Source organism: Poecile atricapillus, chromosome 3 (assembly GCF_030490865.1).
Source record: "Poecile atricapillus isolate bPoeAtr1 chromosome 3, bPoeAtr1.hap1, whole genome shotgun sequence".
Taxonomy (NCBI): Eukaryota; Metazoa; Chordata; class Aves; order Passeriformes; family Paridae; genus Poecile; species Poecile atricapillus.
In genome coordinates this window covers 58,987,745-59,006,202 of record NC_081251.1, presented here as the reverse complement: position 1 = coordinate 59,006,202, position 18,458 = coordinate 58,987,745, and the positions used below count along the sequence as shown (strand labels likewise).

Here is an 18,458-nt window from a genome sequence, read left to right as displayed (position 1 = left end):
TCTGGGCGGTGCGGGGCGCTGAGGGGACGGGACGGGACGGGACGGGACGGACGCGCCCCCCGGGCGGGCCCCGCCGGCCTTGGCGGTGCCGATATGGCGGCCCCCGGGTTACCATGGCAATGTCGCCCCGCAGGAGCTGGTGGAGTCCCGTCAGAGCGGCGCGGGCCGGCTGAGCCGAGTGGAGGCGCTGGCTCCGGCCGCGAAGCGCGGCACGACGGCGGGCGGGTGCCAGCTGCTGGCGGCCGAGATGCAGGCGCTGCAGGCGGACTGGCGGCAGTGGGAGGAGAGCGCCCGCCGCAGCCAGGGCGGCCTGCGGGACCTGCTCAGCCAGATGGCCCTGTCGGAGCGCGAGTTCGCGGCGCAGGCCGGGCGGCTGGACGAGGCTGTGAGGCGGCTCGGAGGGCAGCTGACCGCCTGGGCACGGGGGCTGTCCCCCGCCGACAGCCGCAGCACGGACGCCGAGGTGGTGGAGAGCTGGCGCAAGGAGAAAGTAAGGGCATGTCTCTTTTCCTAGCAGCTTTTCCGCTGTAGATGTGCGGTCACCGCGGGCAGGAAACTTCCGCCGGGCGGGACTGTCGAGCACATCATAAAATCAATGCTTGCGGAAGATATTTCTGTGAAACCCCGACTTTCCAAACTCTTCGTGTTACTGCGATCACAGCAGAGAACGCCCCTCCCCTTGGCCTCTGCTGTACCAGGCTTAGCAATCACTGCCCGGATTTTAGGTGTTAAGGCCAGTGCTTGCCCCTGGGAGGAAGCCAAGGGGCTGGCACACTGGCTATGGGCTGCGCTTCCAACTTGCTCAGTGCGTGGAGCCAGAGCAACATTTGATGGAGGAAATGTGTAGCTTTTCCTAGAAGCCAAGTAAGAAACTGGAGCCATTAAAATTCGCCAGGAATGTATTTGGCTTGTACTTTCCTTTTCTTGAAGTATCCTCTACATTATGCACGTTGAGATCTTGTCCAATATTTAAAGAAGTTAATCTGGAAACGGGTCTAATTGCTAATTGCTTTGCTTTGTAGTACAGTACAATTTAGAGTAATAGAGCTAATTTCTATTCCTGATTGTCTCCTAGCAAAAAATTTCCCATGTATATATCATAACACCTCCATGTAAACATATACCCATATTTGCAACAAATCAAGATACATATTTGTAAGTATCTCAACCACAATGAACCATAGATGTTGATGAAAGATGCAGAGTATTTCTCTTTCAGTGTAGCATTATAATAAAGCAGTTTCAGTAGAGGGAGAGAGGTGTGTATTGCCTTCTTTCTGACCCCTTGACTGAAGTCATGTTCAGAAAAACCCCAGAACACCTTTTCTTTGAACTGGGACTATTAATCTCCTTCTGCAGGGTCCTTCTGCAAGTTATTTCTGTGGCTTCCTCTTTCACAGAATTCCTTGCATGGATTTATGAAACCTGCTTGCTTGAGTGCCATTATGTGTCTGCAGGAGTAACAAAGAGGGCATTTGGATGAAGCAAATAATTGTAGCAAATATGCAAAGTGTTCCATATATACGTTTTTTTAAAAAGGAAAGGAGGACATAGGATTGTTATCAAACACACCAGGCATTTTTTATTTCACAAATGGAAAAGTATTAAATTCAAAGCATATTGCTTTTATTAGTAGTATATGTATGTAACTCTATGTAAGAACACTTTATTTAGATTAGACAGTTTAAACTTTGGCTAATGAGGAAGATGCAGAAGCGTCTCATGAGGTAACTATGCATAGCCCCACTATGCAATTTTATTTATGGTTAGAGGAAATGTGACAGTAATCTTCCCATTTTTGGACCCCAGGGAAAGGCCCTATTGTGAATGTAAAATAGCACTGCAGTTTCCATTTCTGTTGTCTCACAGTGATTCTGTTGCCATGTTAGCCAAGGCCATAAATTAAAAACGCATTTCCTAATTCACAGAATTAGCAAGGTCTTTCTGCTGCTCTGTTGTACTGAAGCTCTGTTCCCTTAGGAATGTGAAGCATTAGAGCAACAGATTTTGCTCTTGGAATTTGGCAAATTATTTTTGTAGTTATCAGATTCAATATGAAATCCAACTGGCTGCAACAGTGATATCACTGTATGGAAAAATGCCATAGTTAAATTTACCCTGTTTTGCAAGTTATTGCTCCTGTTTGTTAGTAGGCTATGCCTAAAGCTGTATATAATCAGAATAAGCTCTTAGTAAATTTTGAGGTAGGTTTTTTGAAACTGAAAAATTTCTAACCTTCTGAAATTGAAAAATTTCTAGCTCTAAAGGTTCTAACCTCATGTTAGTCTTAAGGGATTGTTTCTTCACATTAAAAAAAAGGGGCTGTTAGCAATTCATTATGGTGATTCCTGCCCTTGGCAATTTGTGACATCCTGTGTTTAGGTAATGTCCATTGTGGTGTTATTTCTAATAGTTTCCAAAAGAATGGTTTTGGTAGTTTAATGTAAAGTAAGCAAAAAGTAGTTTAGGGTTTTTTTTCGAAGCATTATTGCTCTTACATAATTACTTTTCAAATGCTACTTTATATGGCATTGAAACAAGTGACTATTTCAAGTATCTGTTAATCATGATTGAAGAGATTTCTGGTGTATGAGTGGCTCAAAGAAGATAGTCAATAATGAATAATGTAAATTGGGGAGTCCTGAAAATCTGCTGCAGCAAAATATCATTTGCACTTTTCCTGAACATTCGATTTTGTGCTGAACTCCTTACTATGTATATTTTTACATAGTGCATGTACTTACATTTTGCATATGTTACTTTACTATGTATATTTTCAGTCATCCTCTTTTTTTCTTCTGAATATGTGTGTGTATATATATATATATATATATACACACACATCTTCAGAAATGTGTTTTGGGGACATCCTTATCTCCCACTTCCAGGTCCCTGTTCATATGATCTGTTCCTCAAGTTTATATAAGTTTCTTCCAGACTGGCACTTTAGACAAGTTATTCTATACATGCCAAATGCTTTGGTCTGCCTGCACTGCAGAACCTCTGCTGTTAGTCTGAGAGGAATGCCTGGAGAATTTCATTCCTAGTGAGGCAAGGAGCCAAGTCTGCACTGCTCATTATGCTGGAGTAGCTGGCAGGATTCTGCAGTGGAGATGCTGTGGACATCACCAAGCACTGTTTTTGTTGGAGTACTTGTCACACCTCTCCCTGTGACGCAAACCAAGCCAACAAAATCTCTTTTTTTGTTGTTGTTGGCTTAGCTGTCTCCAAGGCAAGAACTGTTCCAGTGCATCAATGACAGGCAGCAACCCAGTTACTCTCACAGGATTGCAAGCAGCTGTACTTTTAAATTATGAAGTCATCTGTGAAAAGAGTTGAAACTGTTAAAAATCTTTGTGCATAAATTAACTTTCTGGATACAGCTCAAAAAAAACTTTCATTGAACCTGTTAAACTCAAGTCAACAGGATAGTTATATTTATTTAAACACATATCATTTGCTATTCTCTAAATGTATGTGCTTTTATATGTGTACAGCTGATTGTCAATATTTATTAGAATGAAATAATAAATAGCTCATTTATTAGAATTAAATTTATATCTTAAAATGGGCTTCAAGAACATTTTGAGCTAAGGAAGTTGAGGCATCCAGAAATTTGGTCTCTAGAAGCTCATAATTTCAAATAAGGTACTGTAGACTTAACTGCTAAAAGACTCTTGAAAGTAAACAAATAGATCATAAATTATTTAATTTAAATTCTGATAGACTTTGATTAAGAAGTTGTGGGTTTTTTTATATTTACTCACCAATATTTTTCTTTTTTTTTTTTTGTTTTAACAGGAAACATTGGATGCTCTAATAAAGTCTGAACAAATGACAGATGAGATCAAAACCCAGTTGAATGATCTTTGTAAATTTTCCAGGGATTTAAGTACTCATTCTTCAAAAGTTTCAGGGTTGATTAAGGAGTATAACAGGTGCGCATTCATCTTGTTTAGAGTTAATCTCATATGGGGGGGGGCGGGTGGGATAGAAATGAGCGGTCTTTTAGGGAACTATTAATTAGAATTTTAGAGCTAGAGACAGACATATGCAGTAGTTAGAATAATTTTTTTGATTTTGGTGTCAACAACAGTTACACAAAGTAGTAGTTTGATTTTTTGGTTTTTTTTCTTAAAGCTAGGCTATGCCACTAAACTCAGCTGAAACTAAATGTACATCTGTACCTGATGGTATTACAGGAGTCTTTATAAAAAAGTGAGGTAGCATTATGTCTTATTTGTCTGAAGGAGAACAAGCTATACCAGCTAGTTCAGATATTTTTCTTGATTTTGTCCTTCAGATTATTATTCTTTGTTTAGTTGGCTTCTTGAAACAAGAACTAGCTAGGGAAGGTAGCATTTACTTGCTTTCTTGCTTTCTCTCAAGTCACTCTGATTTACTTTCGAGTGTGACACATGCCTTTCAGACAGAAGGTTCTGTTGTTTCTTGCAGGAGATTACAGCTTCTGGCTTCTGTAGCTGCAGAGGGATGTGATGGCTCAAACTGATCCTTTATAACCTTGAGGACTTAGCAGAGCCACAGAAGTTAGAATTTTATTTGCAATAGTCCTGCACCCCTAGAGAGAAAAAGGGGCTTGCAGTGCACATTGATGCACTGAGTCACTCTCTGGAAACATTTGTACCTGTCATATTTCTGACAGCTATGTCCCAATTTACATGCTTCACTTTTGAGAACTGAAAGCTTCTAATGGATTTCCTAGTGCCTCAGTTAAGTGCATAAATTTGGTAGGAGGAATCCAGGTTAACCTACCCTTACCATTGTGTTTCAAAGAACAAAATAATAGCATTGTCACCTAACAGAGTCCTGCCTTTCCTCCCTCCCTCCCTCGCTTTCTTCTTCTTCCCTCATGAAAAACCCAGCCTCTGCCTGCAAGCTTCAAAGGGATGTCAGAGCAAAGAGCAGATCTTGCAGCAAAGGTTTCGGACAGCTTTCAGGGATTTTCAGCAGTGGCTGGTCAACGCAAGAGTCACCACTGCCAAATGCTTTGACGTGCCTCAAAACATCAGTGAAGCTTCAGCAAGTCTGCAGAAAATACAGGTAACTTTATGGCAGTAAAATACTAGTCTAAGGGAGACCAAAGCAATTTCATATACAGCTCATATTTATTTATTTGATTAATTAGTGCTTTTATGAATGTTGCTATTGTTAACATTAAGGGTGACTCATTGCAAAGAAATAAACACTTTCTTTTTCTGTTTTGTTTAGTTTCATTGTTGGGCTACAGTAGATATGTCTCAATAGTTTTCCTTATCTGTTTCTTTTTTAGAAAGGGAAAGAAAATGTGTTTTAGGTAGGAGAGTACTGTAAAATCAGAATGAGTAATAATAACTGGATTTATTTCACAATTATATCAATAGTTTTCTTCATGTATGAAAGTGGAGCCATTATTGTACAAGAGCAGAATGAAATTATATGCAGTGTGAGCAGGCATTTAGAAGGCTATTTTTCACATAAAACTAAAATAAGCCCAAAAAGTTCTGTGGAAAGGAATGACAGTTGAAAGTATATTTTAATAAATCAGTAGAAAGAAATACTTTTATTAATAGAACATAACTATAATTTTATCTGAAAATAACAAAATGCAAATTATTTAATGAAGCTGTTACAGCTTTAGTTAGATAGTATAACTGAAGAGATTCGTATCTGTTTCTCAGAAAACACAATCACTCAGAAAAGCCAAATCACTTCTTCCTTGTTTTGCTATATTGACTTTCCCTTGCTTAAATGGTTTACTTAAAAACCCAAATAATACTGTCTTGATATATCAAATGTTTGACTGCACCGTGTTGAGAATATCTTCAGAAGGGGGAAAAGTCCTGGTAATTTTTTTTCACATGTTTTAGCAAGTCTGGGGTTTTTTCAACAGTGGATTTTTTGTTTTTTTAATCACTACAGCCCCCTCATAATGTAAAACCATACCTTTTTCTTTTCTGTGAAAGCTGCCTTGGGTGAAACAAACTTTTTTTGGACTGCTTTAAGACTTCTAAAGATGTGTTGGTAACCTGTATAAACCTAAAATTTTGTTTTTCTTGAAACTTAATGTTCTGTCTGTTAGCACATTTTACATCATTAAGTCACCAATATCTTCCATTTTAATATAGCCAGAATTTATAGTCCATGTATCTCAAAGTTAACAGAGCCTTTGCATTCTCCACTAAGACCTCTAGTGTAACAGAACCTGACCTCATAATTTTGGTATCAAGACTGCTACTCCTGAGCATGGGTGTAATGTAATGATTATGTGTATTACATGAACACGATAATAACAGTTTAAAATATTTCTATATAAGACTACTAAATTTCTTTGAGTCTTAAATGCTCAGAAAGTTTTAAAATAATTATAAGTTACAAATAAATTATCCAAATAAATTTGAATTTAAAAATCTGTTTCCTTACATTTCTGTATAATTCTTGTAACTGTTTTTCCACACACTTCTTGCACACCAGCACTGTGAAAGATTTCTGTAAAGAAAAGTACTTCTAAACAGGGAAAGTAAATTAAGGCATAAAGTAAGTAAGTAAACAGAGGCATAAATCACAGATTGGACATTGGCCAAGTTCTGAGCATCAGCCCACACCACTACATGCTCATGGCAAGTCCAGCATAGCTGGAGCTTGCCCATGGGCAGGGGTTTGGTCCAGTGTGTGCCTCTGAGGGGGCCCCTGTGTCATCTCTGTCAGGATAATGGTTCCCTGAAATGAAACTTCCATCACTTTCTCTACTAGGGATTTTTAAGGGAATATAATACCCACCTAAATCACTAGCAGTTGTGTCATGAAATACAGAAAATGCAGGTAATCCTAGAGTCTTTATATATACGTTATTCCGACACTTTCATTTCTGGATCAAGTGGCTGTTACCTCTAAATCCCATCAAAACAAACAGTATTGAAATTAATTTACTGGAAGATACATTAGCATGTTAACAAGCAGAAACAGTAAACTCCCATCATTGGTAAATTTTCTAGCAGCTTGACCTTATTGGGACCCAAAGTTCACCAATTAGTTTTTTCATTATTATTATTTTTAGGAATTCCTATCAGAAAGTGAGAATGGGCAACAAAAATTAAACCTGGTGGCATCCAAAGGAGAACTGCTGTGCTCTGTTTTACCAAAGGAAAAGGCTAAAGTTATCCAGGACAAATCTGCTACTGCTAAAGAAGATTGGAAAAAATTTATCACCACACTCCACCAGAAGAAATCTGCATTGGAGGTATTGAAGCAGTTGCAGTGAGGAAAGACTGGATCTAAATTTCTTCTTTTCCTCTGTTTCAAATAGCACAGTTTAGATTTCGTATATTGCTGTGAGTGTTTAGTATGTGACTGAACTAGGAAATAGATGTTTTCAGAAGTCTTATTCTTCTTGCATTTTACTTTTGTTTACTTCTGCTATCTTTGTGACCTGATTTCACTTTAAGTGGGGTGTTTTATGCAGAAGGGTGTTGTTCAGAATCAAATATAGAAGTTGCTAAAATTCAGTAGTCTCATCAAATGTACTGGGTTACTAAAACACATTTTATTTTAGAGAAACTTTTAGTACAGTTTCTGACACAGCTGCTTATTGAATAGTTGCAGTAGAGTGTGTACATTTTGTCTCTCTTACTACAAATAGGTGAAATGTACTTATTTAACATGAGCAACTTTTTAAGTAAATGCCAGTGCCTTCCTCTGTTCAGAACTCACAATTCAACCAGAAGGTGGTGAATATCTTAAAATCATAAACTTTTTGGAGTCATAGATTTTAAGGTCAAAAGGTCTCATCTGAAATTCCCTGCATAGCATAGGTGAATTAAATTTCCTAGGCATTCTTGTTTCAAACCAGTGCTTCCTAGACAGGTGAGAAAAAGTTTAAATACACTTAATGCATTATGTGTATAGGGAAGCATTTGAAAGAAAATTCTCAGGTAGCAAGGACTTACCTTCCTTCATCTCAAGGCTGCCATAGAAAGAGGATGTTCTCAGAGGTTAGTCTTTTGATTCAAGCATTTTTCAATCTCATAGGCTTAGTTTTTCGTTTGGATGTTTAAATGATATGGGTGTAGCTGAAAAGAAAACTATATAATCTGGGGGAAAAAGTACATTAAAATAACTAGGGTGCAGGAGCTATGCTGTTCAGGTTTGTATCCCACATGAATTATTTCAGATGTTCTTTTATTAAATAATGCAGAATAAACCTACAAAAAATGTATGCAGGCCTTGAAGGAATGCCTTTGTATGCCTTTAATGAACTTATGACCAAAATGTTACTCTAAAAAAGAATATAACCAGAAATGTTCCCCAGGACTGGGTTTAGACATTACCTAGAAACAGTGGCAGCCCATTTAAGGAGGGGTTAATGTCAATGGCTGAAGTCAGATATTAGATAACTTATATCTCAAATTAGCTTTTATTCACGCTGCCTTAGTTACACCAATTAGGATTAGACTAAGTCAAATCTCTTAACATCTGTAAATCTTTCCAATCAAAAGAAGTTTGGTTCAGCCTTCCCTCAGCTGTATTGAAGCAGCATTGTTGCTTCTATTTCGCTTTTTAAAAGTGTGCCCTATCAAAGTTTTATTTTGGTGTCTGTGGGATAGGAACATGCAGAGCTGATGTAATTTATTTGAAGAGTTGTGTATAACTTGCCTACAATTACATATCCTTTTTGTGTGCCTGATCTGTGTCTTGTGAATTAGTTATGTCTAGTGCACTGGGACTATTCATAGAAATTTGCATGCCTTCCTAGAACTTAACGATCCAGATGAAGGACTTTGAAGCAACTGCTGAGCCTCTGCAGGAGTGGCTGACCACAACTGAGAAGATAGTACAAGGAAGTAGCAGTCGGCTCTATGATCTTCCTTCCAAGAGAAGAGAACAGCAAAAGCTGCAGGTGACTTATAAGGGTTCTTAATGCAGCCAGACCTTCCTGTCCCATCCTCCTGGCCTCATCGGTTACTTACAAAAGCTTAATCACTCTAGCATCCTGACCTCTAAATAAGATAGGAACTCTTTCCAAGGTTTGCTGTTGATGATCCTGTTCCATCCAGTTTTGCATCTCCACATTTATGACATGCTGCTCCATTGCTGTAACCGTATGGTGTGCCTTTCTCAGCAAGCCTGCCATATGTCACTTCTATTTTTCATGGCACCTTCATGTTTCTCTATTTCCTGCTTTCTTGCACCCACTCTTATTATTACTGTGCTTGTGCTTTACAGTCTGTCCTTGAGGAAATAAGCTGCCACGAGCACCAGCTCAACAGGCTAAAAGAGAAAGCTCAGCAGCTGTGGGAAGAACAAGCTGTCAGCAAAAGCTTTATGCGCAGAGTGTCTCAGTTGTCTTCTCAGTATCTTACTCTAAGCAATCTGACAAAGGTAATGCATCCAATGTATGTGCTCTTAAGCAACTCCTTTGATGTATGTGGGGAAAAATAAAGACTGAAATGTGAAACACTGCAGTTGTCTTGCTTGCCTGCTCTGTGATATGTCTGAGCTATTCTGTTTTTCACATTGACTTTTAGGAATGGACAGTAAGGACTGTCAACAAAATGTAACTGTGATTTTTTTTTTTTTTATTATTTAGAAGTATACTGATTAACAAGTAAATCCCACCTGATTATACAGTAATCAGACTTGATTTTGGTTCTTTCAAGCACTGAAGACATTTTAGTTTTGTAATAAGTGGCATCTGAAAGAGGTATTTTTCAAAAATTACCAGAGGTGGGATTTTTTTTAGAAAATACAGGATGCAGACAAGTTGTTATTTCGTCTCATCCTATAATGATGATTATTGGCATTGTAACTATTTTCACCTAAAAGGAATAGATTGGTCTTCTAAAAAAAAAACTTGCCTCTTAAGCTGCTTTTGAATATTCAAGGGGAGGCACAGGCCAAATTCTAAACCATCGGACCAAGAACTGAGTTTAACATAACTCTCTTTTCTTGAGCAGTGCTTCACACACTTCGCCACTTAATAGTTCTGCCATCTCTCTAATGTAGACAGATAAGAAAATCTTCATATTAAGACTGTTACTTTTCTCAAAGTTCATGTAATGAGGAAGGCTTGATATATAGCTTACAGTTGCTACGGTAACTAGAATGATTAAGGATGTAGGAAATATGTTTTGGAATAACAAATTCAGAAATATTTGTGTTTAAGGGATTGCTACTTTGTCAATTCCTATTTTTTCTGTAGAAGTAGCAATTGTAAAGCATGTCTTTGACTTACTGAAAATGATTGTATTCATGGCCATAATAAATTCTCATGTCTGCAAACTGAGAAAGTGAAAGATGCATGAGTTACCAACATAGGCTTATGTGAGCAGAACTTGTAGAAGATGTGAGGATGAGCAGGAGTCATCTAAGGTGCAGGACACATATGAGCTGACCTATTAGAGAAATCCTGACACTTTTTGGATAGCCATGGATCTTGAGAAAGATCCCTCTCAGTAACTTCCAGAGCCTGTTACATTGACTTGACTTTAGTTCTCTGGCACAGTGGGAAAGACACACTCTGCCCTGTATTTTTGTTCACCTCAAGCCTTTTAGCAATATAACTTCAGCATTTGTTTTTGATTTGTATGAGCGTCAGTGATTTTTCAGAAGAAAGGTTTTACCAGTGGGATTCATTGAGGAAAACGGGTCTTCTTCAAATATCAGCAAAGTAATATTGCTGCAGTAGTGTAGCCTCTCAGGCTTAAATCTGTCATTGGCAGATTTAAATCTGAAATTGGCACTGGCCAATTTCACAAGTTAGCTTCCATTGCAACACTGACATGGAGCTTAGATGTGATTTACCAGATGTTTAAGAAAAAGTGTAACCAGAAAAAGTGAAACCAAGAAAGTGAAACCAGAAAACTTTCTAAAGCTTTAGATTTAGAAAATAAAAAATTGCATTTCTGAAATTTTCACTTGTGTTTTACATTTGGACAATTCATTTGTGTGTGTGTGTGTATGTAAAATTCATTCTATGCTTAAGTGTACTTGTAATTATCAGTGTATGAAGGAAACTTCTGTGTATCGTTGATGAGACTCTAGAATGAGCCCATGAGTTGGTATGAGGAATAGGCGATCCTTTAAATAGCTGTTGGTGCTAATTGCTGTATGAATTGCAGGAGAAGGTTTCCAGAATGGATAGGATTGTAGCAGAGCACCAGCAGTTCTTACAGAGTGTCAAGGACCTCCAGGACTGGGTTGCTGATGCAGTTCACATGTTGGATTCTTACTCTCATCCTACTGTGGACAAGAGTGTTCTGGACAACCGGATGTTAAAACTAGAGGTATGGAAACAGGAGTCCAAAACCTGCTCTTTTTAGATGTATATGAAGAATACAAATATAGGCTACTTAGTTGTTGCATATTAGTCTTATAAGTGTTGTTTAGCTGCTGATTTTCAGTTTACTCAAAAGTAACTCCTTTTGTAGCTGAAAGAGCTTGTTATTAGAACTTATCTCTAAGAAGTAGATAAGGACCTTAATGACATGGAGAACTGCATATATGAAAATTCTTGAAGTACTCAAAAGATGTTGTGTGGCTAGTAAAGGTTAAATTGAAGAAGTAGGATAGTTACTTCTGTTAGTTTAGTATATTTCAATATATATTCCTAGATCTTAGAGTTGATACAGTTGATTCGGGAAATCTTATCCTATAATTGTTTGCTTTTAAAATGGTGACTACAGTTAAGAAAATAGCATCTGTTGATAACAGAACACAATAATGTTAAAGGGCACTATTTTGAAGACAATAGTTTTAATTTTATTGATGTCTAAGTGTTTTTTTAATAGCCTGAACCTACCCATTGAAAGTCACTTTCATTTGTGAAGCCCAGATGTGAGCCCCACTGTCCATCTTCCAGTTCACTACAAGCTGCTAAATACGATCAAGTTCCATTAAAGCTAGTTAGAATGTTCATGTCCAGGTAATGATAAAAGTAAAATGTATCAACTCACTTCTTAGGGCCTGCTAGCAGTGAAACAAGAAAAGGAAGTCCAAATGAAAATTGTTCTGACAAGAGGAGAATCTGTTCTGCAAAATACTTCTCTGGAGGGAGTACCAGTGATTGAAGGCCAATTGCAAAATCTGAAGGACAACTGGGCTTCTCTTCTGTCTGCTTGTATCCAGTGCAAGAGGTAAAAAGGGAGTGAGGTGTAGAGCAAAGCACTATCAGAACCTTTGGAAAGTAATTTTATTACTACTAGAGTCAAATTCATGTAACATGATTGCGTATGCCAAACACTTTGGGTCTAGAAGTTGTGAAATATTCATTTGAAGTAGAAGAAGGCGGGGGGGGGGGAGCTGTGAGAGAGCCAAGCTTTATTAACACTCACTGTCAATTTACTCTTAAAACTGGATTCCATGTTCATAATCCTGAATATTTTACCTTGTGTTGCAATTGATGCTTTGAAACCTTTTCAGAAATGAGAAGATTTTTTCATGGACATTAACGGTTGCTCTGTCAAGATCCTGCCTGGTTTTTCACTTGCTAGCATTCCAGAGAACATACTGTAAATTACAGTGTCCAATAATGCTTCTCCTAATGATAGAATAAAGAAATAGAAAAAGGAAAAAATGGAAATTTCTTTGGTGGAGCATCAATAGTTGCAAATATTTAAAGTTAAAGAAACAAAGGTAATTAAACATTAGCATGCAGCAACTTTTGAATGTAAGTAAAGGAGCAGAAAATTTCTGATTCTGGGTCTTATTCTTTCAGTTGCAATTTATTTACTAAAACTAGAACATTTCAGCTAGCTACATAAATGACAGATCTTCTTAATATTCCAGGTTTGGAAAACTTAATTTCTCTTTATTAGTCAAACAGTGCTCCTAGTTAAAACCTGTAGAATTTTAACAGATTGCTTATTTTGTGATGTATCTCTCTCATAAATACAGTTTAAAATACCAGTATATGACTATATCTCACTGCTCAAATAGCATGGGAACTTCCACTATCACAAAAAAATACATATTTTTTAATTACAGTCAACTGGAAGGAGCTCTCTCCAAATGGACGAGTTACCAGGAAGACGTTAATCAGTTTTCCAGATGGATGGAAAAAGTAGAAGCAAGTATGAATGCTTCTGGAAGGCAACATGCTGAACTGAGGGAAAAAACAGCTGCCCTCAGCAAAGCAAAGGTTTGTTTGATTTACAACAAACCATCAAGTCCATAACACCTTAGAGGCAATAAAACAAACTATCTAACTGCAAGATTAATCTGTGGTCTTGTTTTGATGGTGCCCTATATGTGTTTTTTTCTTTCTATTTTGCAGCTACTGAATGAAGAGGTGTTGAGTCATAACAGCCTGTTGGAGACTATTGAAATGAAAGGAAAGGGGATGGCTGAGCATTACATTGCTCAGCTTGAACTGCAAGACCTTCAGGAGAGGTATAAGTTCCTCAAAGAAAAAACAAAGGTACCCTTTTTCTTCATAGCATTCCTTGTTTAGTTGGCAGCAAGGAAAAAATCTTTCCATTGATCATTTGCTTTATAGTTAAATGGGGATTAAGAGTTTGGGGGCAGCTGTAACTTAATATAACAGAAACCTACTAGGGTGATTAATAAATCTGTCTTCCTGTAATGAGCTTCAGATCTTTCAGAAAAATCAGGAGAATAGTCTGAGGAACTCCATGTCAAAAGGTTCATTGACTTAAGCACATATATAATTTTACCCATTGTGACTGAAACATTGAAAAAATCTTCGAACCTGTGATTTGCATAAGTGTATGTTTGCAATAAATTTTACCAGTCAGTTGTGTGATTCACAAGTGGTTGACAGCTACAGAGATTTTATTAATGAGCACAAACCTTATTAACAAGTAAACTGACACAAGTGTGACAAGTACTACATTTACTGATAAATGTTGATATTGTATATCTGGAAAATATTAGGACATAGATTAAGATCAGGATGGGGTTTAGAGTAAGATATAATGTAAAAAAGAAATAATTAAAGGCCTGGTGATAGATTTAAAGCTAGGCGATTATCGTCAGTTAACCCAAGTTTCCTCTGTGACAATTAAATAATGACTAATGCATGCTCAGACAGTCAGCTTTGCTTCAGGATAGCAATGTAGTAAAATAGAATTTTGTTGTCTCAGTGATGCCTTTGTCATGTAGATTGACAAAATTCAAAATTCAGACAAAATTCAGTTTTTCAAACTGTTTTGTGGACCTCTCTTCCACAACTGCAAAAAATGCCATGCTCTGTCTTTCTTTTGACCTTGAGTGAATAAAATTGCTCAGATTTGCCAGAGAGAGCATAGTCATAAGTCCTGGGAAGTGCTGGTAAATACCTACTATTCCTGTTAGCATGGGGATGCCCTAGTATTTACCTTTTTCTCCTGCACAAAGCCACACAAGCTGTCTATATTTGCTCAGCTTGAGCAACAGCATGGGAACAATAAGAAATGGATGGTGGCTCACAGAGGCAAGAGTTCTGTATGTCTTGCCCCATGTAGCAAGAAGCATTCCTTCTTTCTCTTCCACCTAATATCCCAGACACCTGGTCTTCCCTGTTCCCAACTGTGGTGATGATATAAGTACCAGGAGTGCAATCAACCCTTAGAAAGAAATTCAAAGTTCAAAGCAAATAGCTGGAAAGTAGGGAATGTTCAAATATTTTACTAATCCTCTGGCCAGGCACGAAACCTGACAAGAATCCCCACAAAAAAGGGTTTATGGCCCATATCTGAGCAGACCCAGGACTTGTAATTTCCTACAAGCCTCTGTTGAGAGGCAAGAAAACTGATCTCTCTTTTCCCCTTCCTTCTTCTGGGCATGGACAGGCCTTATAAAAGATGTGATAAGACTCCTGTTTTCCTCCTTTTTCCCTCTAGATAGATCTGTTGGAAATAGGAGGTAAAGCAGACAGCAAGTTCATAGGTTTCTTAAAGTGTTTGTCTTTTTATGAGCCTGCTGCTCTCAAATGCAGCCTGTCTTGTCTCCATCAGAACTTGAATCTCACTCCCATAATTTATTAGAGGATGTGAATTACATGTAGTATATTTTTCTTGCACTTAGTAAGACTTATATTGTGCCAGTACATGACACCTTTCCTTCTGTACTCCGGGTGTGGTAATATTTTAGTGCTGAAATTATTGTAACTTGCTCACCCACATTCACAGAAGACTTGCAGTCTGTTTCTTACTGTGCTCTGTAGGGACTGCCTGCAAATATCTTCAAACCTAACATAGTAGATGCTTCTAATAGAAGATTTCAATTCCATTTGCAAAAAAAAAAAGTCATGCGAAAAAAAAGTGCAATTTCTTAGCTTATATGCTTAATCACATCACATTAATCACTTCAGCAAAGTTAATTTAAATTGCAGTAAAAATCAATAAAGTATTTTGTTATTAAACACTAAGGTGTTATTTAAAAGTAATCCCAGATCAAAACTCTAAATATCAGAATTTACAAATTTATCTTCTGGGATAAGGATTTTTACACCTACATGTGCTCCCTCTTTCCCTGTAACCAAGTCATCTTCAGAATCCAACTACTATTGAATTCTTGGAAAGTTTAGCATCAGATACAAACCTTTTCCCTTGATGATGGCTGAAGTTTACGTTCTCTTGGTTTGACAATACACTAAGATATGTGTACATATTTGTAAATATTTTCACATGCAGGAGGCTGTAACAAAAGCTGAAGGACTGTTTACCTTACACCAAGAATACCAAAGAAATCTGAAGGCCTTTGAAGAATGGCTGGAGAAGGAGCAGGAAAAACTTGACTGTTTATCACATCTTGATGGTGATGCCCAGGAGCAGGAGGCAACACTCCGAGATTTACAGGTAGGTGATATGTGACACTCTAAGGAAAAAAACAAAAAAAGAAAAAAAAATAAAAAATCAATCCTGTGATGGTATAGTAACAGAATATAATGATATAGCAACAGAATAACATTTATTGCCAGACTGAAATTGTTCTGAGATCCACTTGAAATTGCATTGTATATGAATACTTTGTTGCTCAAAAGAGGTACCGGTTAAGGTAGTGGAAATATTGTTGCTCATTTCTGGAAAGAAGTGTCAGGCCTTGAATGAAATCTCCAGGCATACTAATCCTGTTTTGAAAGCATTGAATTTGTGTTAGATATTGGTCTATCTCTTCTCTTCCCTGCATGTTTCATCGAATACGAAAAGTATTTTCATTGGTGTTCCACCTTTTGTTGCTCGCAGTGCAGGTGCACCTACTTTCAGGCAGTTCCAGTCATGCAGGCTGGCTCCCATAGTGAGGTGGGAACACTACCACTGACTCACTTCAGTGAAAGTGAAAACTGAACACATAGTGCTTCAATAATTCCCCAGTTATTGTCTTAAGCTGACTTAAAATGCTTTAATACCAGTTGTTGAAGGAGCACAAAGTCTCTACTTGAGATATGAAATGTTTATTACCTTATTCAGGATACTGAGAGGGACTTAGTGTGATCAGGGACTATGCATATTTTTCTGCTCATAATGGTTTTGCTACAAAACCCATTTTGAAAATCTGGATATGAGTTTCAAGTGAAATCTGAGATGAAACACAACTGTGTTTCATTAAGGTAATTTCCTTGTTATGCTTTCTAATCAGATTGAATCACTTTGTACTTTCTGATTAAGTGCTAATAAGCAAGAAAATGCCATATATGTCCAGAAGAGGGTATCAAAAATTAGTCTGGAGTGTTTTCTCAAGCCTACATAAAAATAAATAGGTTTGTTTATTTTAGAAGATTTCTGTCTTCTAAGTTTTTTAAGAGATTCAATTTTAGAATCAGTCTTGCAGTCTGCTTGCCACATCTGGAAAGTTCTGAATTAATGCTGTGGTGAATGGATTCCATCCATCCCATGCTGGCTCAGGCAGCCAATGTTTCAGAACTGATAAACTTGGCAGGAGAGAAAAGAATTTAATGCATGCTTTGTCAATTATTTTCTGCAGTTCAGTTGTCAGTAATAGTGATACTTGGTGTGCTTTGTAAATGAGCATGCTGTCACTGGTGTTATTAGAGGAAAGACTCTCCAATATATATTTAACCATAGATAACTAAAGGGAATGCCCAGCTGTCTTCAAAGGAAATAAGAGGGTTTTTATAGCTTTTATGAATAAACGCTGTCGGTGTAGGGTGTGTAACTAATTCTGCCTTTACAGGAGCTGCAGGTCCACTGTGCAGAGGGACAAGCATTATTGAATGCTGCTGTCCATGCCAGAGAGGAGGTGATTCCCTGGGGTATTCCCCAGATAGAAGACAGAACTCTGGAATCCTTACGCCAGGATTGGCAAGTTTATCAGCACAGGCTTTCTGAAGCAAGAAGCCAATTAAATGCCACTGTGAGCAAACTGAGGTTAATGGAGAAAAAATTTCAAAAGGTTAATGACTGGTTAACCAACCTGGAGGAAAAAGCTGCTATCAGGACTGGGAGGAGGTCTGGTAGAGCAACAAAAGAAATGCAGCTTCAACAAATGAAGGTAAAGAATATAGTTAAGGCATTCCTTAAACAAAATAGTATGTGAGGTTTCCATGTCAATTCCTGGTTGCACTGTGAAAATGAGAGCAAGCTTTTCAATTTATTCTGAGTTAGTGACTAAAATGATGGATCCAAGAGAGCTTTGTACCTTCTAGATCCAGGTTCCTCCCATTGTACTGGTGGAGGTATGGCTGTAACAATGTTGAAATCTGGCAGTGGGATCTGTAATTCATATGCTCTGTAGTGCGTGAAGATATATCTGAGTACAAAGATAAGCAGTGGAATGGAAAAGAATTAATTAACCGACTGCATTATGAAGTCTCCACTGTGTTGATGTAATAATTCTCCTTTAGTCACTGGAATGAGAAGACATGGTTCTGAATAAACACAAGAAGCAGATTTTAAGCCAAGTTACACATTACAGTAATCTTCAAAACTTCAGGTGAAATCTACAGGAAGTACAGATTGTATTTCTAGTATTATTTTTTGAGGAGAAAGAAATTTACAAAAAGTATTGAATCTGTTTTAATGAAATGCAGTCCATGTGGGATGAAAATCTTTCCAGCATGTTACATGTTACAATAACTTCCATCAGATTCTGGTTTATTTTCCAGTTGTAAATGAATGTTTACAACCATGTATCTGTTTTCAATGATTTCCTGACTTAGTTACAATTAAATTCCTGATAGTTTGAATCAGTCATATAAGTTTGATCCTTTCTTTCTCAGAAGTGGCATGAAGACATTACAATCTACAAAGATGATGTAGAGGAAGTTGGGGTATTGGCTCAGCAAATACTAGAGGAAAATCTCACTGCAAGTAGAATGGGAAGTCAGGCTACACAGCTTACATCTCGCTACCAAACTCTTCTACTTCATGTCTTGGTAAGTAATGAAAACTAATTCATTGTAGCATCATAAATTACCAGTTAAGAAGCAAATACAAACAAGCTTTTGTAATTAGGCTTCATCAGAGTCTGTTCATTACTGTTGACTCAATACCATACCATTCACA

General features: G+C 37.7%; 1 protein-coding gene across 1 annotated transcript in view; it reads left to right on the top strand.

Moving 5' to 3' along the window:
• SYNE1 (spectrin repeat containing nuclear envelope protein 1) overlaps nt 1-18,458 on the top strand; it is a 296,656-nt gene that overhangs the window by 146,526 nt on the left and 131,672 nt on the right. The window contains 13 exon segments of the mRNA XM_058833865.1: nt 134-490; nt 3,802-3,938; nt 4,884-5,061; nt 7,055-7,237; nt 8,750-8,893; nt 9,220-9,375; nt 11,115-11,279; nt 11,956-12,128; nt 12,979-13,132; nt 13,268-13,411; nt 15,627-15,791; nt 17,128-17,445; nt 18,173-18,328. Of these exon segments, the coding sequence (XP_058689848.1) occupies nt 134-490; nt 3,802-3,938; nt 4,884-5,061; nt 7,055-7,237; nt 8,750-8,893; nt 9,220-9,375; nt 11,115-11,279; nt 11,956-12,128; nt 12,979-13,132; nt 13,268-13,411; nt 15,627-15,791; nt 17,128-17,445; nt 18,173-18,328 (2,430 nt within the window).